Genomic DNA, 21,867 nt, shown 5'->3' on the forward strand with positions numbered 1-21,867 from the left:
GTCTGGCGTCGAGAAGAAAAGGCTCTGGGGAGACCTTATAGCAGCCCTCCAGTACCTAAAGGGGGCCTACAGGAAAGCTGGGGAGGGACTCTTTTTCAGGGAGTGTAGTTATAGGACAAGGTGTAATGGTTTTAAACTAAAAGAGGGGAGATTTAGCTTAGATATAATGAAGAAATTTTTTACCATGAGGGTGGTGAGGCACCAGCACAGGCTGCCCAGAGAAGCTGTGGATGCCCCATCCCTGGAAGTGTTTGAGGCCAGGACGAATGGGGCTTGGAGCAATCTGATCTAGTGGAAGGTGTCCCTGCCCATGGCAGGGGGTTGGGACTAGATGATCTTTAAGGTTCCTTGCAACCCAAACCATTCTATGATTCTTGAACCCTTTCTGTTCACAGCTTACGGGATCGCAGCCTGTCTTTGCAACATGCAAAGGAGATTGTGTCCATTCTCCAGAGCTGCCCCCATCTCTCTGAAGTGGAGTAAGTGCTTCCTTTCCTTCTTGTTGTGTCACTGTGGGCAGTAGACAGGTAGCAGTGGATTTAGATGTAGAGGGCAGTGAGTCGTGGGGTCTGACCCCAAGGAAGGATCCCAGCACTCTGCGTTAGGTCTGGTGAGATCCTAATTAGGGGGTTTTGGTGAGGTTCAGCAGGAGATGAATGCTGAACAACTTTCAGTTCCTGTGACAACTGCAGCCTCTGGCTCTGCAGCCAGTGATGACAGTTGCAGAGCAGACCCTGCTAATGAAGGAGTGCTGCATGCTGGAGGCAACACCAAGCTGTATTCTCTGAGCCAGTAAAGGGACACAGGTGGCTTCTATGTTGTTCCTTTTGTTTTTTAAGGCTGCCCAGCTCTGCTGGGAGAAGTGAGAGGAGAGTTCCACTTCGTAACCTACCCATTGCAATGATTATCATCCCTACAGTTCCTTATTTGTGTATATATGAGGCCAACTGATTCGGGCTGTAAACCCTCCTTCTAGCCTGTCTGCGCTGGAAAATGCAGGAACATCTGTTGCAAGACAATTCACTCCAGACTGTGTCTTAAATTCAGCTACACCCTAAACACTAGTTTTCCAGCTCACTGATTTGAAAATGAGATCTTTGTTATCCAGTTTTCCTTCCTTCCTTTCTTCCTTCCAGGAGGATAGTAAACACTCATTCAGTTGGTTTCTTGCTTTGCACTTCCACTTAGGTTTTTCTAAAGATGTTTCTGGGGCTAAAGCGTGAGTTATGTTTCTCTAGGGATAAAACTCTTGGTCTGGAGTTATTTCAGTGCTCTGGGACAGAAGGAACAGTCCAGGCAAAAGAGCAATTGTAGCAAAGGGAAAGCAAGCAGATTTTAACAGCTTTGCTACTTATACTGTTCAAAGCAGTCCCTGCTAACTGGAAAATGTCTCAGTTTATCAGGTAACAAGCTTGGAGATGAAGGCTGCAGTTGCCTGCTGGAAAGCCTCCCTTGGATATCAATTTCAAAGCAGCTGGAGTAAGTGTTGCCCTTTTTTCTTGAGCCTTGACTGTACAGAGATGCTGAGCAGGGTTCCAGGAGGCAAAAATCTCACCCAGACCAGTGCTACAGAAGTATCTCTGAGCACTGTAAGGATGAGACTCATCCCATGAGTCTGTTCAGGGAGAAGGTGGTCATTTGCTCAAAGCATCTTACTTAGAAACAGATCTAAATGCATCTGAAGTGCTGAAGTGCCCTTTGATTAAAAACCCTTTCTCAGAAGAAGCAGGGATCCAGTGTCTTTTGTTCCATGCCTCTTCTGAAGTGCAATGAGTTCAAGTGCACAGCACACTCATGACCACTTCCACGAGGACAGTCCTCCATGTGTTTACTGAATGTGTGATTTCAGTAACCAGCTATTTGCCTTTTTCTTTTTCTTAGTCTCAGTCACAACCTCCTCTCTATTAATGGCGTTTACAGTCTGTTGAAGTCAGTAAATACCTGCCAGAAGACAATGGAGGTAGAAGTCAGGTACGTATGTCTAGAAGAATGCTGTTTGAGGTTAATCCCGAAGTAGAAGTCTGAGAGTTAAGTTCTAGGATTTTTGAGTCAGCTCGGAGTAGGGGGTGGGTGAAGAACATGTGCAAAGGTGATATACACATGGTGATGCATAGCTGTAAGCAGATTCTTTCTGAGCCATCATCCAGAATTTGAGAGAGTGCAGCATTGTGGGAATACTAAAATATATTGGAAACAGCTGAAGGGATGTTATAAAGTACTCTGAAATCTTTAGCCAGGCTATCACAGTTTGGAACTTTATAGTGTATGTAATCCCAGCACACTAATAAAATTCTAGATCAATACTCCAGATAGAGGAATAATTTAACAATTTAGCAGCAATTAAGCATTTGCCAAGTATATTGTATGAAAATAATCAAGAGGTAGTGTCACCCCTGTTTCACTGCTGTTCTGATCCTGTTCTCCTTGTGTTCCTTTTCCTCATTTTTCATCTATCTTCTCTTCCTGAATTTTTCCTTCTCACATTTAATCTTTATTCCTTTTGATTAATACATTTTAATTTCTTTCTACCTTGCTTTTTATGTTATTTTCCTTCATGCATATTTGAGGGGCATACTGCCCTGACTTTCCCATATTCTCAGAGGCATGCATGAATTGAACTTCAGACTCATTGCTGTGCTCTGCCCTGGGAAACTTATGAGAGAGGTTCTCAGTGGAGTATGAGAAATGTTGACTTCTGGAGTGGAGCTGGAAATTTTCCTAGTATTTTCCTTTGGAAACACCCTAGAGTTCAAGTATGGTGATTTTGTCTGCACTTTCTCTAACGGTTTGGAGAAACTGAGTCATCTGATATTGGATAATTTGATCCAACCAGGATTTAAAACTAACGAAGATGATCTTTTGCTTGTTTTGGGAAGATTTTCAGTGATTGGTAGCACCAAAGTGTTTTGAACAGATCTCCACCAAAATGAAACATTCATAAAATAATTAATTTAAATATCCAGAATGTGACATTCATTGATTCCTTTTCTTCTTCACTTAGCCTTTGTCATAAGACTGCAGTCCTGAGGTTTACAGAAGACAGAGAATTTGATTCCCCTCCTCATAGGTAGAGTCTTTTTTTTTTTTCTTTTTTTTTTCTTTTTTTTTTTTTTTTTCTCAGCATCTTGTTCAGTTCTTATATCCTGTTTATGTACCAAGGCTAACAGTTCACCTCACTTTCCCCCTTCCCCCTGGAATCTAAAATTAGTACTCTCTCCTGGTTTTCTTAGCCAGAAAGTTGTCTACTAACTTCTGTAATGTATGATTATGTTTTATGTCTCTAGAGAACATTTCAACCCAGGATCCTAAGTAAAACAGACTGTTTAATGACAGCTATGCTCTCTAATAATAGCAAACATTAAAACAAACAAAAAACCAGCCAACCAAACAAAAAAACACAACAGAATCCAGCCCCACACCTCCAAGCAAAAATCCCAACAGATTCACAGATCTCTGCATGTTTAGAACTATCCCGTTCAGTACACTGTGCATTCCCTATCATGGTACTCGTAAATCAAAATGAATTTGGAGTTTCATTTTTCACCATAGAAAACTGTGAGTAAAAACATCTCAGTCCAGATGTTTTAATTGAGAGGGGTTTGTTGTTGCTCTTGGAGCCCTTATCTGGGGAGGAACATCAGGACTATCATGGGAGGCAACCCAGTTGTTATGGTTATGCTTGGAAAAGAGGGACAGCCTGGGTGAGACACATGACCTGTGACTCCTTTAAGGCACCAGATGACATTTCAAACTCAGATATTTTGGAATCCGGATGTTGCATTTATTTATGAACAGTAGCGTTTTTTTTGCACAGACATGGACTCCGCAGAAAACGTTTAGGCAAAAGCTGAATGTTCCATCAAATTCTAGCTTAGATGGGAAGTCTGTCTTGTTCCCCTTCTCCCCAGTGGTCCACACTTTCACATAATTGGATAATTACTGAAAGAAAGAAAAGTCAGCTATTGGCAAGATACCGGTGAGGGTAGATCTAGGTAAACCCCATGATCTGCCAAATTACTGAAGCGTTAGTGTTTTACTCTTGTCTGCTTTTGTGTACACTTACTAGGGAAGAGCCTTTGTACCCCACTGATGACCAACAGGTTGGAGAGGAAAGACAAACACCTACTCTCTCAAAAAAAATAAGGTAAATTGTGGCAAATTTTCATTGTATTTTATGTATTTCCTATGTCTGGATCCTTTAGCTGATGAAAACTGCATCTCCAAATTTGAATGGTGAATCACAAGAGAGCTGGTAAAGTCAAACATTTGTCTCTGTGCTCACAGTCCAAGCTTGCAGCACTAGAAGCTCTATGGTTAGTGTTTGTGGTCTTCTGCAGTAACCAAAGTAGATTGTTCTGGGCTCCCCAGTACAAGAGGGATGTAGAACTAGAGAGGGTCAAGCGTAGAGCCATGAAGATGATTAAGGGATTGGAGCATCTGTCTTATGAGGAAAGACTAAGCAAGCTGGGCCTGCTTAGCCTAGAAAAGAGGAGATTGAGAGGGGATCTTATCACCCTCTATAAATACCTGAGGGGACAACATAAAGAGGATGGGGCCAGACTCTTCTCAGTGGTGGCTAGTGATGGGACAAGGGGTAACGGGTATAAATTGAACTACAGGAGGTTTCATCACCATATGAGGAAGAACTTTACAGTTCGGGTGACAGACCAATGGAACAGGCTGCCCAGAGACGTTGTGGAGTCTCCTTCTTTGGAAATAATAAAAACCTGCCCGGATGTGATCCTGTGTAACATCCTTTAGGCGGCCCTGCTTGAGCAGGGAGGTAGGACTAGACGATCTCTGGAGGTCCCTTCCAACCTCAACCATTCTGTGATTCTGTGATTGTGGGCTGTAGTCTCTCATTCACAGAACTGGCATGATGATTGTGCAGTTACTGCGTCAGCTCCTACACGGTAGTAAGGAGAGCTGGCGGTGACAGAGCTTGTGGCACTAGAGGAATTTGCTGTTGTTCATTGGAGAAATGCATCCTAAGATGCACCCTTGTTCAAATGCATATCTGATCATGCTCTGACCCCAGTATGCATGTCTGTTTTGTAGCCTGCAGAGAAGGATGAAGAAGTTATGCCTGAAGCCTTCTGTGCAGGATTTGGGGACCTGTTTTGTTGTTGTTGTTGTGACGCATTTTTCCTTTACCTTGTTGTGTCTCTTTATTCTGTTTTTGAAGATGAGCTGAAAGTACAGATTATCAGTTGTTGCTGACAAAAAAAAAAAAAAAATAATCATGAAATTTAATTTAATTGCTATCCTCATGTATTCTCTGGCTTTCTGAAGGAATTAAGTTTACAATCTTGTTTGCAATCCTGAAGGCCTGGACTATAGATTTCTTGTTTTCTCCTAGACTGACAGACTGTCATTTTCAAGCCAGTGACCTGGAGAAGCTTTGCGCAGTCCTGAAGGAATGTAGCAGCATCTCTGAGCTCGAGTGAGTCCTTCGTAACTCTTATGGTCTTTATCTGCGTTTTGCTGGGATATTATGAAAATGGCATTTGTGTGTGCCAGAGTGTTGTACTGAGCATGTGGTAGAGAGATGAGGCTATGGAAGACATAGCTTTACGTGAGCTAATATCCTTTGCGAAGAAGGCGTGCAGTTCTAGTGCTCTCTTAGGGCAAAGGTCACAGCTTATAAACCCAGAAAGGGGCTATTTGATCACGTAGCCTGACTTCAGGTGTTACAAAAACTGTAAAACCTTGCCCTGTCATTTTTGTCTTATGGCCGGAGGATAAAGAATGTCACGAAAACTGGAGGTGGAAGCCTGTGTTTTGCAGGTGATCTCACGGTGCATACAGTGCACAAGGACATTCAGTGCCAAAGCACTTGCTTCTGTTAGCACTGCCTGGGGGGGGAGTGATCCTGTTTGCTAACACCAAGAGGTGAGCAGACCCAGCACTGATGGAGGGGTGTGTGTCATGCTAGCCCCCCTGCCACACACAGACATCTAGCTTTTATGGACAGAACAAGGACCAGCAGAGGCGTGTAGTCTGTTTAACACAGCCTGAGGGCTGGCTATTCCCTTAGGCCTGGCAACCAGTGAAAGAAATTTTGAGCTTTTGGTCTTCATAAGCAATCATATCTCTTGATTTACATGAACCATAGCCCTTGTAATCCTTAAGTGTTCCTTCTCCAGGATTAACCCATCCTCTACCTAACAGCTTTGTCTGCTGGGCCTGTCCAGGCTGATCTTTTCTCAGAGCTGTGACCTCCTGGTCCCTAGTAACTGCATTAAAAAACTCTGTCAGTATACTCGGCAGATGTGAGAAAAGGATGAGCCTTGAGCTGGGTTTCTGGCTGTTTTGTGCTGGTTAATGCCAGTCTCTAGTTTCTAGGCTTTAGTTGTAAACAGAGAGGGGCACTGCACGTGATATTTGTATTAGGGTGCCAGTGTTCTGCTTTCAGAGTGTTTGTTACTAAGAGCTGCTTTTATACATTGATATGTCATTGTTCTTTTTTGTTGTTGTTGTTTTCTCTATGAAAATTAAATGCCTTTCTTTAAATCCTAGCTTATCAAATAATTCTCTGGGTGACGAGGGACTTTCGCGGCTGTTTCAGTTCCTTCCAAATTTGAAAATGTTAAGGTCACTCAGGTGAGTAGCTCACATTTCTCCTTACTCGTGGATGTGGTTTTGTGGGAGTATTGATAGTGGAAGCACAATGACATTTAGAAAGGGCTGTGAGGGTCAAGTGAAGTTATACTACATCTTTGTTGAGGGTGGTAGACCCACTGAGCTCACCCAGTCTTTTTCCACCTCTAGTCCAGGCCAGATTGACTCCACTTGAAGCTTGACTAAGGTCAGTGCCTGAAAGGCTGCATACTCTGTCCTCCTTGAAGGAGACAGGTGGTTTTGTGTGCGAGTGTCACACCTGGTTTCTAAAACAGGCTGAGATCTTTAGCAGGCCACTGAATTTTTCCTCTCTCTCTTCTGCATCGGGAGAAAGAGCAGTCCTTCCTGTCATGTGGTGGGCATCTTTGGATAAGAGATGCTGGGGAGCTCCAGCTTCAGCAGTGAAGTCTGAATTCAACCACAATAGTGGACTGCATTAATCTGAGCATTCTACCTGGCACTGCCATTGCAAGTGCATCGTGCAGGACTCTGCTTTGAAGTGTAAACTATCATTCTGCTTTGTTGTCCGTTTGATTAATTGAACTGTTCTCAAACCAAGACCATTCCATTTACTCCTGTGCAATGAAACACACAGCTGGTTTTTTTTTCTTCCCTGCAGCATCATGCAAGATGCCCACTGTCACACTAGGTACTGTAATAAACCTAACAGACCTGACCATGATCTTAGTTACTGTGGGTTTTGTGCTGCTACAGTTGCAGTTACATCCAAAGAGTTCTTGCCTTGCATCAGTATCTTAAAACACAAGGAATTTAATTTAAACATAAGAAAAATGTTTTGTATTGAGGATGATCCTGCGCTGGGTCAGGTTGCCCAGAGAGACTGTGGATTCTTCATCTTCAGAGATATCCAAAACCCAGCCGGACAATGTCCTGAAGTCTGCTCTATTTGACTCTGCTCTGAACAGTAGGGTGGACTAGGTCATCTCCTGAGGTCCCTTGCAGTCTCAATTATTCTGTGATTCTCTGAACTCTAAAAGTGAGGGATGAATTTAACAAACACTGGAGTGAGTCTTGTCTGCAGAACTTGGAAGTTCAAAGCACAAGCAGGAAGGTGACAGAGAAGCAGACTCTGAGAGTGTTGGACAAGGAACTGTATTTCAGTTGACACGCCATAAATCATAGTAGTTTTGCTTGCCACAGCTGATTTCATCTCTTCTTCTTGTAGGCTTGATAACAACCGGATCTCCCTGAAATCTGTGTTTTGCTTAGCTCAGTCCTTATCTACACTGGAACACATTAAAACAATGAACCTCAGGTATGACCAAGAGTACTTTTCCTGTGTTTTTGTGCTATTTAAGACCTCAAGCCCTGGTTTTCAGGGAGTGATACAGGAGCACTTGTCTTCAGACTCCATCCTTATTATGTACTTTTCTGTTTACAGCTTAGGACACAAGCAGGCAGTTCATCTAAGCTTTTGGGAAAGAATCAGGTAAAATCATACCCATCGATCCATCTAAGCCCGATATGTGAGTCCCTGAGATGTGCCAGTTAAAGGTTCATTTGTCTCTAAACTCCAGTGAGGGTGGTGGGAGCAGGATGGTCTTTTAGGGCTGATGGACAGCAGCTTGAGTCTGTGGAGCAGACAGTAGTATCCCACTGCTTGTCAGAGCTGCAGTCATCTTGCTCCTGGGCAAGGGCAGAGCAAATGCTCAAAATGGTGAGTGGATGCAAAGCTCACTGGAGGCTGGGAGAGAGGTGATAAGACCCTTCTTGTTATGGGAACAACATAAGCCTCATTCTGGGAGGTGGAGATGAGAGGCAGACTGGAGCATGAGGCCATTACCACCACCTCACTCCCTTCTGCAGCTGCATGGGAGCAATGGTATCAGCATAAATGATTGAGGAAACTATTCTTTCCCCAGGGACAGAAGTACCGGCAGATTGAGAAGAAATTTCCTGGTGCATCCCGAGCACATAGCAAATGGACAATGCTTTCGGTATGGTGGTTTTGGCCTCCTTCTGTCACCTGGGAGCATAGGGAGAGATGGCTGTAGGGTCTGTATCTGTAGTGTAATGTGTGGACCAGACCTGTGTCTCCAGCTGTGTCTTCTCAGAGAGTTCTCCTGTGCCCTGCCTGCCTTCAGAGGCTGACGCCACTCTCATGGGAAACAGCCTTTTCTTTCCCCTGCTTGTATGTTACTGATGGACCAGATGCAGAAACGGGGCTGGGAGGGGAAGATAGCATCTTTTCCATATGGAGTCGCCTCTGTGAATAAGCTCTGTCTTTAACATCTTCCTCTTCCACCCCCTTCCCTGCTAAAATTGGTCAGGAAGGCCAGTCTCCAAAATAACACGTGGTTACAAGGGAGAAGGTAATTTGGCAAAGCCAAACAAATTGGGCTAGCTGGTGTCAACCAACAAGTGTTCATGCTGTGGGGCCACCAGAGGGTCACAGACATATCCCTGAGGCAGCTGGGTGAATAATATACCCTCTTTGGATAGACTTGGGATGCTACAAGTGTATATGTGAAAACAAATAGTGTATCTTTTGCTTGGCCATGCTGTGCAGGGAAAGCTTCTACCCCTAAATAATGGTGTACAGACCTGGGTGGCTACTGTGTTCATCCCATGGAGGCCTGCCAGCTTGTCACTCAGGGAGGTTTCTGCAGTTTCTTTCTTGGAGAAGGAGATAGGAGACACCTTGTTGCTGAGCCTTGTTCTGGGACAACTAAGACAGTGCTGAGCAGATGAAGATGCTGTCCGGTATCCAGAGACAACTGATGTGTTTGTATCAGAGTAACACCCAAAGTGATACGGTATTTTGGTGGCCTGGCTCTCTTAAATCAACTCAGAACTGGTAAAATCCTCTATTTGACACAGGTTTTGACTTCTCGGTCCTAGCTTGTGGGTAGCAAAATATATGTAGCGGAAATAAGAGAGTTGCTAAGGGCATTGTCCTTAGGCTTGAGGCTCTGGGATATGAAGGGAGTGTCACCATACCACCATGGTCATGGGAAATGTTGAGCTCCTGAGTGCTTTGTTTGCTTCAGTCTCAGGGACTGCACGATGGGTCCTGAGGACGTGACCAGGCTGTGCCAGATACTGGCTCATTGTACCCAGCTGACAGAAATCGAGTAAGTGTCGTGCACTCAGCAACCTTGTCTGTCTGTCTGTCTGTCCCTCCAGCCCACAGACACAGATTCAGTGATCAGTTTAGCAGGTAATGTAAATCATCTCTCCTTGGTGGAGCTGTACCTACATCTCTACAGCTGAAGAGCAGGCAGAGGAGGTCAGAGCCTGCATAACAGAGTGTGAAGAATGGGCAAGTGAGGTCTTTTTCTCCAGGTGGAGTCCATCACAGGACAGGAGATCATCATTTCCTGGCAGGGCTGCATCCTTGGGCAGCTAGCTGGAAAACAGCTTTCAGAGCAGGCCCTGTGCAGCATAATGGATCTCTGAGTAGGCCTTCCACAACCTCCTAGAAAACCCCCAAGGCTTCACCCAAAAATTTAGATAAACCCACACCTTCCACTGTCCTCTCTGTTTCAGTTTGGCCTTTTCTAAGCCTACGATGTCTGTGTGTAAACGCCCCAGAATACATAAGGATCGTCACAGTCTTCCTCAGTTATATGGCTAGACATACGTTAGCCTCTACTCCTTGAGGTCCAGACTTGCAGTACAGCCAGAGCAAGAGCACATGGCCCAGTAAGGCACAGCCAGCTCCTGAAGAGCTGGTCGCTCCAAGCAGGAGGTGGGCACCAAGAAAACTGGATGAATAACACTGAGAATGAAAATTGAGGAATAGCAAATAAAAATAACATAATACTAGTACTGCATGCAGGAAATACATCAATAGCACCATTGTATGAACTTACAGTAATAGAAAAGTAAAGCTTTTAAAACTTGTTTTAGAATGTAGCGATCTTACACTTACAAGGATTAGCCTATAAGGACTCATATCACCCAACTTCCACAGCATTCCAGGACATATGCTTTTTGGTATTTGCCCTGAATGCCCACTTGTGCATGTTCACATCCATGTAGCTTTTACAGAAATCCTTACAAGTTGTCTGAGTTTCCCCTGTAAGCTGTTTCATTCCTTGTTTTACAGGCTGTCTGGAAATTCACTGAGTGACCAGAGCATTGAGAGATTACTGAGCTTCCTGCCATACCTCTGTCATTTAACACTATTGAGGTAACGTTTGGGGTCCTTGCTTTGACAGCTGTCATGAAACATTTGAAAAGTGCTGATAGCACAGCATATTTTAGGAGCCTTAATCAGAAATTGTAGATTAACAAGCTAGGTAAAGAAAATGCAGGCTCACCCAGGAACTCTTTCACACTGGTACATCCTATTTTGAGAAACAAAGCAGCACTGAACCTTTTTTCTTCGATTATACATATTAAAAAAGGACAGGAGGACAAATACCTGCCTTAGGCCCTGCATCCCTGATAACCCTCACTTCAGCTGTCCCATGGAATGTGACTTCCAGCATCCGTAATAGATTTAGGACTTGTCAGTTGACACACTGACAGCTGTGGTGGTTTTACCTTGCTGGGCAGCTGAGCTGTGCCACAACTGCTCTCTCACTCCCCTTCCTTAGAAGAAGAAGAGTAGAAGAGAGTGTTCTGGAAAGAAAAAAAAAATCACAAGTTGAGATAAGGATAATTTAATTGAAGGGAAAAGGAGAGGGAAAACAAAAACAAACAAAACAAACAAACAAACAAACAAAAAGCAAAGGCCATGCAGAAGCACAGAGGAAGAGAAGAGAAATTACTCTCTACTTCCCATCAATGAGCGATATTCGTCCAAGTCCTGGGAAGCAGGGCTTCAGTACGTGTAGTGGTTGACTGGGAGGACAGAAGTCTTCATAACGAGAGCCCTCCGCCCTCTCTTTCCCTTTTCCCACCTTTTATTGCTGAGTGTAACACCATATGGTGTGGAATATCGCTTTGGTTGGTTTAGGTCAGCTGCCCTGGTGATGTCCCGTCCCCACCTGTTGCACATCCCCAGCGTGTGGGCTGTTGGAGGGAGTCCTGATGCTGTGCCAGTATTGCTCGGCAATAGACACAACGCTGGTGTGGTACCAGTGCTATTCCAGCTACAAGTGCAGAGCACTGCACTGTATGGGCCGCTGCAGGGAAAGTTAACTCCATCCCATCCAAACCCAGTACAACAGCACACCACAGAGAGCACCAGTGGGTTGGTCAGCATCTTCCAGCTCTGCCCCTATAGGGATCTGGCATCCTGCCACACTTGGGACCAGAAGTGTTTCCTGGCAGCATATTGGCCATTTAAGCTTGGAATTTAAGTTGGAGAGGTGCTGTCAGGGGCTAGGGCAGTCTTACCATGTGGACAAAAAGCCCAGAAGGATCTTTGCCATCTCCTGCAAGTGGTTGTAGCATGGAGGAGCTGCAGTGACTGAATTTGCTCACTCAGGAGGTTCCTTCCAGTCTGGAGTCTCCGTAGTCCAATTGGCCACCCTTCACCACCTGAAGAGGAGGTGTTCAGTGGATGCCCTTGGTCTGTACTCCCTTTTTAGTTTAAGGAAACTAAGACTACTTTAGTCAAAGGAATGCTGGGTTCCCATGCTCAAAACCTTAGATCCTTGCTCAGCGATACTGGGCTGGATCCAGGCTTTTGCATCACAGAGGTGGGAAAATTGGACCATGAGGATATAAACCATTCTTCCTGGGACCCGATTTAATTCTTTTTTCTTTCCTCTCCTTTTCAGTATTAAGAACAGCATATTTTCGCCACGTTGCACCATCTTATTCACCAACTCTATCAGTCTCTGTGAGCGGATCAGAAAGGTAGAAGTTCGGTAAGACACTTGGATTGCTTGGAGCCCAGTGGTTCAGCTTTAAATAAATTACAAAGCTTGTCTTCTCTGAAGACCATTGCTGAAGGACTGTCTTTTCTCTTTGCTTTAGGTCAAATCAAAATGCTTTTTTGCATTTAGGAACGAGCACACAAAGCCAGAAGACATCCTTCAGGTACTGGCATAAAGCAGTTATAATTTGCATGTTTTGATTAGGCTTGAAACATTAGTGCAACATTTGAGATGTACCAGGATAGCAGAGGACCATACCTTTCTTGAGTGGTAACTGGACCATTCCTGGTTATATCATAGAATCATGGAATGGTATGGGTTGGAAGGGACCTTAAAGATCATCTAATTCCAACCCTCTGCTGTGGGCGGGGACACCTTCCACTAGACCAGGTTGCTCAAAGCCTTCCAGGAATGGGGCATCTTCTCTGGGCAACCTGTTCCAGTGCCTCACCACCCTCATAGTAAAGAACTTCTTCGTTATACCTAATCTAAATCTCTTTTAGTTTAGAGCCATTACCCCTTGTTCTATCACTACACTCCCTGATAAAGAATTCCTCTGCATCCTGAGTAGCCCCAAATTCTGCTGTACAAGCAACTGGTGTGAGCCCTAACCACCACCATTTTTCCAAATGTCAGTCTCAAATTCTGGGTAATAGACGCTCCAGATAATAATCTGTGTGATATGTATGTGTTATGTGTTTGCTTCCTCTCTGGGAGCAATGGTTGCAGGGTGCCCCTGTAAAGAAGACAAACAGTAGAACACTGACAGGCAGTATATAGATGGCAAAAATGTGAAGAGATCTGCTTCCCACCTGCAGTGTAGGGTTTGTCATTACCAGCCTCGTGGAGGTGTTTCAAACACTGGCAAGCTAAGGGCATTCAGTTCAGCTTGGTGAATGTTTCACAGACACTGCTGTAAAAAAGCAACTGCTGATGGGCAGCTCTCAGTGTTCAGGCTGAACCTGGTGGCTGCATGTGCTTTAATTCTCTTCCTGTCTCTTGTGCAGGCTGACGGACTGTGCTATCAGTCAAAGGCAGATAGAGGAGCTCTGCAGAGTCCTGGAGCAGCATGGGCGGCTGTCAGAAGTAGAGTAAGTGGGGCTTGGGTTGTCACCATGACTTTGAGTAGACGTCAGTGAGGGAGAGCTGGGTCGGCATGGTTCAGCATTGCCCTGGGTTTCCCAACTTCTCTACCTGTGCATGTGTGCTCCTTCAGGCAGTTTAGAAATTGATTTAGAAATTTATTAGTAATCACACAGCTCCTTTATATATATTAAAGAGGACTTGAGATGGAATTGGACGATATCCTTGGGATTGTGATGCCAATGCCAACTCTGTGGTCATTTTGAGGTATTGGTTGCTTTGTTTGAGCTCTTCTCTGGGACTGTGCTTGGAGCTCTTCATTTGAGCTTGCTCTCGAGCCCATGCATGAGGTATATTTTTCGGGCAGTATTTTGAGTTAGACAGACCTTTAGAGGCTGAGCTGAGTCCTTTGAAGCTTCTCAGAGGAGAATTACTGCTTAAAATGTTGACTTTTCTTTTTCTACCTTGTTCTTTTGCCTTTCAGTCTCTCCAGGAATCAGCTAGGGGATGAAAGCCTGAGGTTCCTCTTGGACCACTTGCATCGAGTGCATGTTACCTGTTCCCTCAAGTAAGAAAACACACTGTGAATCTGTTGGCTCAGGGAAGTTCTTGAGCCCTTCCCTGAGCACAGTGGAGTAGAGGTGCCCTAATGGAAAAGTGCTCATGCAATTCCTCCTGAACCTGGCTGTCATGCTTCTTGTCCAGTCCTGCCATAGGAGGTAAGGTCTGAGTGAGCCATGACCACAACTCAAGACCTTTCTAGGCCAGGGCAACTCATGGGTTGATCCAAAAGCTGCTGAAGTAAGTAAAGGTCTTTCTATTAGCATCAGCGTCCCTGAGGCCCTGCGAATGATAGCAAGACAGAAGTTGATATAGTCCCCTGAGTGTTCAGTACATTGTCCTCTCTGAGTGCAACATGCAAGTTGGCTGTGTCACCCAAGTTACCAGTGCTTTGCCTTGGAGGGGTTTCATGCATTTAGCACCAACCAGAGGGGACCTGCATCCACAAACTGCTCTGCTTTCAATGCCAACTTGAATTTTGAACTTCAATTTTGCCTCTCTGGCTAAGGAACTTGGGGACAACCCTGATTCTTAACACCTGGAAAACCTTTCTTTTCTCTTTGCAGTCTCAGCCATAATAGAATTTCTCAGGATGGAGTTCTGCATCTCATAAATGCCTTTGCCACATCTGGAAATACCACTGAAGTTCTGGTCAGGTATGTGTCTCCTGACTCTTCCCTGCATTTTTCCTCTTAATTATCCTGGACTTTGTGATCTTTAGGTAATAATTACAAGGACCCTGTTCTGAGCTAGCTTTATGTATATGTGCATGCAAAGCTTTTGCTTATGTCTGTTTCTCCAGCAAATATGGCCCACTGGCTCTATGTTTGTGCTGGTATGAACTGCTTTTTCTCACAGATTAAAGTCCCAGCTTTGTGACTTTTAATGCTGCACTTCAGCACTTATCATTGTTTATGTTTATGTGGAGCAGTTGGTCCCTTGTGAACCAAATTTAACCTTGGTCACTTTCATTCATTCCTGCTGTTAAATGTAGGTGCCAAATCTCTTGACTGAGTCATTTTAAAGAAGCTCATTTTTCTGTTTCAGCTCTCCCCAGAGCTTGGCAGAGGAGCAGAGAGTGCAGGGACAGCAGGAGGCAGAAAAAAAGCAGGGCAGATTAGGATTGCTTTTGCAACCACTAGTGCTGGCTTATGCCAATTTAGCATTAGTGAAACCTTGTCGAAGTAGTCCCCTGGGTTGATTTATCATACTGAGAGGTGAGCTGGCTTAGGTCACTGTGTCACTGCTGTGCTGTGTTGCTTTGTGAAGCTGAATGTACTGTTAAATTCTGACCACGGGGAAAATAGTTGTTTTCTCTCAAAATCCTATACTCACATGTCTTCTCTGTGCAGTTTGTGCTCCAAAGCAACTTTAATCATGAAACTGACAAGCAGAGATGATCCAAGAAAGATTTTGAGGTAAACAGTACAAACTTTTTCTTTGGTGATTTATTTGACAAAAATGCTGTCTTGTTTGTTTAGGGAGACTCCCACATCCCCTTCTCTCATTGCTTCCCAATGACTGTTCCTCATCTCCATAGCCTGCTGAAGGTGTCACATGGCCTTGTCTGCCTTCACAGCTCTTATTCCATTGTCGCCTTGGTTGTTAGATTGGGGTGAGACCCAGCTATCCCACTCCACTGCATGCTTTGCTTTCCCAAGTGAAGGAAGCAAGGTGTGCGCATCAGAAAGGACCTATGGTGTGCTCTGGGAGGGTCTCTTGTCTGGATGACCACAGTCTTAGGGTGCTCTGTGGTGTGTATCTGCTTGGTGTCACTACGGTCAGTGGGTTCAGTCACAGGACAGGGTGCTACAAAAAGCTGCACCATTAGGACACATGTTATGGAGGCCCCTGTGTCAGAACATTCAGCAGATGTTTTGGAAGTGTTGCCAGAATTGTTTTGGAAGTTCTGCGAGGCATTTGAGGTTTTGGTATCATTCTTCTTTTTATGTGAGTAACAGTTGTGATAACTGAGATTTCTGGGTCAGAAAGCCTGAATTGTTGATAAGGAACTAAGACAATTTTCTTTTGCATCCTTTCAGCCTCGCAGAGTGCAACTTTCAGCCAGAGCACATGGAAAAGCTGTGGTTAGTCCTGGAAAAGTGTACCAGTCTGACAGAATACATGTGAGTTAATGGCTGATGAAAAGCCTGCTTGGACCCATTGGGCTTGTTTGTAAGCTGTTCGTTATAATGATCTTTTGTTCTAGATCCTCAGATAACAACCTGTCAGTGCATGCTGCAGAGAGGCTTTTACATTCATTGAGGAAAACTCCAGGTCCTCTAAAAATCAGGTACAGTGTCCCTGTGCTGTTTTAGGTATTAATATCAGACTGGTCTGCTAATCTAAGATGTGCTTTCATCAAAAGTAACAGTGAACTGTGCTTCTTCAAGAGACAGGTGGTGTTAGCCTGAGAAATTCCCATGGATGACTCTAAGTTGTTGGTATTTCAGCTTTATCTCCTTGATTCATTACTAAGCATCATGTAAAGCTGTGGCCATAAACTGTGCTGTCTTTGTAGACTTTTACCTGCCTTACAAAGAAGGGTTCTAATTCTGTGTGAATGCTTTCATACCGTGGTCTTAACCAAACCTCACCAGAGCATCCTACAGTTCAGCTGGGTAACAAGTTCTTTACTTCCCCCAAAATGTGTTTATTTAGAGCCACAAGGGTCAGGCTCCTTCTCATTGCTGTCAGTGGTAGGCATACAGAAGAGAAGTTTGCATCTTCCTCCACAGGGGCTGCTTCTCCTCTGTTCTCTGTTTGCATCCTGTTTCCTATGTAGACATTACTTTGATGAGCAAGAAGTCCCTGCTGTGTATATTAGACTGTTGAGCACTCAGCTGACAGAGGCAGAGAAGGATCTGTGCATGTGAATAAAGCAGAGCTGTCTGTTTTGTGCTTTACAGCATAAAAGAGCCATGGGTATGTAAAAAGAGTGTCACGAACCTTCTTGAGCTGGCTGTCCAGGCCTGTGGAAACATTACTGCGATCGTGTAAGTAGCACCTCAAGTTCTGGTATCTTTTAGATATTTTCTTTTAGCCTGAGACTTGTAAAGAAACAGTATCGAAGCCAGCACTTCAACTTACTCTTTTTTTCTCTATGCTCCGACTCCAGTGCATTTGTAAGCCATTAACCACCTTAAGTTGACTTGGACCCAAATGCCTGGCAGGTAGAAATTCTTAGAAAGTTTGTGGTGGCACAGCTTAGAGGTTCAGTGGAAAGGAGACCCTGTTCTTGGTCTCCCTTGGGAGGAAGGGTGCCCAGGTATGTAGTCTGTATTGGGCACAGAGAATTCATGCAGCAGAGGTGTGCTCTCCCCATCGCAGAAAAAGCTGCTGACCGAGCTTGTGCTGTACTTGAACATCAAAGAATCCGGTCACAGAACAGGGCCATAGGAAGCTGCTCTGTGACCTGTGCTGCCCGTGGACTGGCTCATTTACAATTAGAGGCTGTTTTTTTTTTAGTTTAAACATTGCAAACCGGTTTGGAGATGTATGGTTAGCATTCATATAGCGGCATAGTCTTGTCCCATCCAGTGCTCTGTTTTTCTTCTTTAAAACATCATTTGCTCCCCCAAGAGTGCACAGGTTTATGATGTTCTCTAATCTCTGTCTTCCAGGATATGTAAAGATAAAAGCCTCTTCCAATTAGGCATAAGGTTCCCATGCTGCCTGGAGAAGGTGGAATCAGTCGTTAGCAGGTGAGAAGGCATCTATTTGTCTTTTTCCACTTGTTTTGCTGCTCACCATGGGATGAAAAATATCTTCAGAGAGTCTGAGGCTCTCATCTCCATGTGTGCAGTTTCAGAACACCCCTGTGGTGTTCTGAAAGGCAGAGGGAACCTTATTTGTGCTTATGTGATTTGCAGGCCACCCATTCTGGAACTACTTGAGGCTAAAAAAATCTTCCTACCTTCCCTGCAGGACCAGGAGTGCTTGCTCAGAAGACTTGAGCACTTCAGAAACTGTTACAACATGCTGGCTTCTGCATGAACTTGAAGGGAAAGAACAGCATCAGTGTCTTTTTCCCTTTGTGTAGCTGAAGAGGGCAGAACTGATCTTCTTGTGCAGCTGGGGAGGGCTGTGTTTCACTGCACTAGAGTGTGTTGTAGACAAGACACAGAAGGGGAGCCTAGAGAGGGCATTTCCCAGACCCCAGTCGGTTCCTAAGCTTGGCCATAAAGGGCACCAGCTGCTGCAGTGGGAAGGCTGTGTATAACAGTGGGAATTGCTCATCATCACTGTTAACTTGTGTGTGTTTGTAACCTGCAGATCGAATCTGCATGAGCCAGAAATCAAGCGTGATTGCTTATATCAAAGGGTTCTTGAAAAATGCATCCAGCTTCAGGAACTGAGGTGAGTTGCTAGGCATAACAGATGATTCTGGGGGGAAGAGAGTAGCTTTTCTTTTTCTGTTCATGAGGGCACACAGTGGGTCAGGGGAAAGGCCAGTGCCAGGTAACAGTCCTTACCCTCTGGATCCCCCACATTGAGTGTTTAAATGGAAAACAGAAAAGACCCATAAACCTAATGGTTTCCTGGGGTATCCCTTGAAGGCATCTAAATCTCCCCTGTAACCAACTAATCTGTGCTCTCCCATCATGGCTGGGAGCTACAGCGTGACCTTGTCAAGTGTCAGTATCTTGATAATTCTTGAGTGTCCCAGCACTGGGGTGCTTTAGCTGTGGGCTTGGTACAAACCTTTTGTCACCAGTGGATCATCAGCTCAGATATGTTGTTCTGTTCTTGCAGATGGTCTCATGTTGAGCTCCACGATGATGACACAAAAATCCTAGTCACTGTTTTGCTACCTCTTCCAAAGCTGAAGAAGTTTGAGTACGTCCCCATCTGTGGTCTCTTTATGCTTTATAGTTTGCTCAACCCCGTGCCTGACCCTGATGCTCTCTGAATCGCTTTGTCTGGAATATGGCCATGAGCTTTGTGATCTCTGCTGTGCTATGTCTAGCTTGTGAACTCAACAGCTCTGTGTAGTTCATGTTGTAGGTGGTTACAGAGCCGTTGTTTGCATGTCTTGAGGTTTTCCTTTTTTCCTTTTAGCAAATGAAAGTGATTTGAGATGGAGACCTTGGCTTTTGTTTACATCGTACATAATTTTATACTGCCCTACTATGTGAAAGATTTTTCTGGTATGAGTATCATTCAGTCCTTTTCACAGCACTCTTCAACTGTCAGCTCCAAGTTCATAAATGAGAGGCAGGCTTATAAAGGGTATCTCTGTCCAGTAGAATGCTGGGGGGAATTGGTTAGCCCAGAGACGATCTGTACCTGTATGTCCTGTGTTTTGGAGATCTCCCTGAACTACCCACTCCTCATAGTCCTGTCCACTGGAGATGTGGAATTCTCCCCAAACTCACTGGTCCCTGATATTGGTCCCTCTGCTGGCCAGAGTTTGGAATGGGACAGCAGGCCTGTCAGTGAAGAAGTAAACTCCCCTTCTTCACTGTGCTGAGAACTGACCTTCTTACCTAATCTTTGCCGTTTCACAGGCTGACCTCTTGCAGTATTATGCCAACTGGAGTCGATTACTTGATGTCAGGCTTGCAGAAGTGCCAGGCCACTGAAGAGCTCAAGTGAGTGTACCGGGCTGTCCAGTGTCTGCCAGGTCTTTCTCAAAGCTTTAGTTAAATTACACACTCTCCTGTTTGTACTATGTACAGATGTAGTTTTCCTTGTGGCTAGAGGACTTCAGATAGGGAAAAAGCAATAACACCTTTTTATTTGCAATGAAGGATAGATAGGAGAAACAGAAATCAGTGATCTGGGGCAAGGAACGTCGAGTGAGGAAATCAAGCGTTTTGGTAGCTGGTATTTGCATGGGTCATATCCCAGCTGGGAGGCAGTGATTCCAGTGTGGCAGTTCCAGAGCTAACATTTTGCTCCTGGAGGATGATCTGGTGGCCTGCATGCAGAAGTGGCTTTTCCAGGCACTTACATGTGAGGCATCCTTCTGTTACAAAACGCCCCTGGACCACCAGGGCTTTTCCATATTGTGGGCACAGTGGCACCCTGCTCCAGAGGTTTAGGATTCTTGGTGTTTTATCAGCATCCAAAAGCATCCAGTAGAATTGCTTTAGGGAACAAAATTGAAAACTCTTCACAAGGACTAGAATACAGTCCCATTTCTCTTCCGCCCTTGTACTGCTCTCTTCTGCTCTGAATGCTTTCATAGCTGCCCATGGGTAGTTAGTTGTTCCTGTGTTATTTCATCTTTTAGCCTGGGCCACATGAAACTCAGTGATGCTGCCATTCCTAAGCTTGTGCTGGGCCTTTGTAAAATGCCATCTCTGAAAAGGCTAATGTAAGTATGTGACTGCAGCTCACCTCTAGCCCATCTTCTGGTATTGAATAACACTAGCTTAATGGCCTTTTTCCTGGGGATGTCCTTTCCAGCTTGAACCATAACAGTATTGGTAATGATGGCTGCTCCAGACTTGCAGAAGCCTTGAGGAACATGCACTGCATGGAAGAAATCAAGTAAGTTGTTTTTCTTGCAGTCTAGCATCAGCAGAGTGGTGACCCCTAGTGACAACATTTGGAGAGATCCAGATGTGCTTGTACAGGATGTAGTGAAAGCAGAAAGGTTACAAAACGCTCATGTATGACGTAGCTGCGGTTAGAGGTAAATCAGAGCCTGATGTTGAGAAGGTGAGAGTTTGGCCTAACGTCATTCTGCTGCAGTTACACAGAAAACATGTTAAATCAAGCATCTGGATTTAAATATTCTCTGAAAACCCTGTTTAGACCAGGGCCAGTGTCACCCTTTTCTCCTGAGTATCTTGAACCAAGCAGTTCCCCATTCTGAAAATATCAGAATCTAGAGCCAACCCCAGGCTTGCTCTGCTTCTTTTGACCCCCTTCTTTCTATCTAGGTCCTGTTCCTCCTCTACCATACTAGTTTAGATTATAAAGATTATAAACAGCTGTGTTTTGGGATTCTGGCTGAAATAATTTTCCACCCATTAACAAGATCGAGTGATTTTGATTGCTGTTTGTATTTTCTTAATGCCTCATTAACAGCTACAAGTCTTTCATGAGAGAGTTAAGACAAGCAGCTCTTTTATTCTTCTGTCAAGGTCAGAGCTATCATCCAGCAGATGGGAGACATTAAATAAGATGTCATACTGTGATGCTTGGGATTTTCCTTTGCAACACAGCCTTTTTTCTCCTTTTTAAAGTTTAGCCCACAACAAGATTGGAGATCCAGGCCTGATAAATTTAGCCACTGTTCTGCTGGAAATGCAAAACCTGAAGAGAATCAAGTGAGTCACTTTGTTTTGTTTGCAGTGATTTGGGGATATTGCTGCAGTTGGTGGGAAAGCCTGTGTGGGAAGCCCCCTGCTGCCTTCATTTCTACAATGTTCCACCTCTTTCCATCCTCCACCATGTCATTGTAGACCTGGTACAAAATGTACAAAAGCAATGGAAGGTGTTTCCTCTCCTGCCTTCCCCTTGTACATCTGCTCCTGGCATCAGCTTTTTCTGCCAGTGCAGAGGCTCTTTGATAGTGAACATCACAGCCATATCCTCATGCAGGCATCCCCAGAAGCAGTGGTGGGTACTTGTTGGCCTTTGCTAGCTGCTTGAACAGAGAGATCTCTGGTTCATTTGTGTCCTGGAAAGTAAATACACAAGCTCATGGGGAATCTTACAAGTCTCAGATCTATGCAGCGTTTTTTCTTGGGCTGTGTAAGGTTCCCAGAATGGTGTCCCCCAGTGTTGTTACACTGCTTTTCTTTTCCTAGTGGAAGTAGAGGTGAAATTGAAAATTCATCAGGACTGTCTT

The 21,867-nt window shown here is 44.6% G+C and overlaps 1 protein-coding gene across 2 annotated transcripts in view; it reads left to right on the plus strand.

Moving 5' to 3' along the window:
* Window positions 1-21,867, plus strand: part of NLRC5 (NLR family CARD domain containing 5) — a 52,078-nt gene that overhangs the window by 20,092 nt on the left and 10,119 nt on the right. For both annotated transcript variants that reach the window (XM_035337012.1, XM_035337013.1), the window contains exons 13-40: window positions 396-479; window positions 1,396-1,479; window positions 1,882-1,971; window positions 3,002-3,067; window positions 4,067-4,144; window positions 5,360-5,443; window positions 6,520-6,603; window positions 7,808-7,897; window positions 8,024-8,071; window positions 8,505-8,579; window positions 9,633-9,716; window positions 10,694-10,777; window positions 12,318-12,407; window positions 12,517-12,579; window positions 13,424-13,507; window positions 13,984-14,067; window positions 14,627-14,716; window positions 15,413-15,478; window positions 16,103-16,186; window positions 16,270-16,353; window positions 16,970-17,056; window positions 17,684-17,764; window positions 18,336-18,419; window positions 18,816-18,899; window positions 19,571-19,654; window positions 20,299-20,382; window positions 20,475-20,558; window positions 21,260-21,343. In XM_035337012.1, coding sequence (XP_035192903.1) covers window positions 396-479; window positions 1,396-1,479; window positions 1,882-1,971; window positions 3,002-3,067; window positions 4,067-4,144; window positions 5,360-5,443; window positions 6,520-6,603; window positions 7,808-7,897; window positions 8,024-8,071; window positions 8,505-8,579; window positions 9,633-9,716; window positions 10,694-10,777; window positions 12,318-12,407; window positions 12,517-12,579; window positions 13,424-13,507; window positions 13,984-14,067; window positions 14,627-14,716; window positions 15,413-15,478; window positions 16,103-16,186; window positions 16,270-16,353; window positions 16,970-17,056; window positions 17,684-17,764; window positions 18,336-18,419; window positions 18,816-18,899; window positions 19,571-19,654; window positions 20,299-20,382; window positions 20,475-20,558; window positions 21,260-21,343 — 2,268 coding nt within the window. The remainder of the gene's footprint in view (window positions 1-395; window positions 480-1,395; window positions 1,480-1,881; window positions 1,972-3,001; window positions 3,068-4,066; window positions 4,145-5,359; window positions 5,444-6,519; window positions 6,604-7,807; window positions 7,898-8,023; window positions 8,072-8,504; window positions 8,580-9,632; window positions 9,717-10,693; window positions 10,778-12,317; window positions 12,408-12,516; window positions 12,580-13,423; window positions 13,508-13,983; window positions 14,068-14,626; window positions 14,717-15,412; window positions 15,479-16,102; window positions 16,187-16,269; window positions 16,354-16,969; window positions 17,057-17,683; window positions 17,765-18,335; window positions 18,420-18,815; window positions 18,900-19,570; window positions 19,655-20,298; window positions 20,383-20,474; window positions 20,559-21,259; window positions 21,344-21,867) is intronic.

The sequence above is a fragment of the Oxyura jamaicensis genome, chromosome 11 (genome assembly GCF_011077185.1).
Source record: "Oxyura jamaicensis isolate SHBP4307 breed ruddy duck chromosome 11, BPBGC_Ojam_1.0, whole genome shotgun sequence".
Lineage (NCBI taxonomy): Eukaryota > Metazoa > Chordata > Aves > Anseriformes > Anatidae > Oxyura > Oxyura jamaicensis.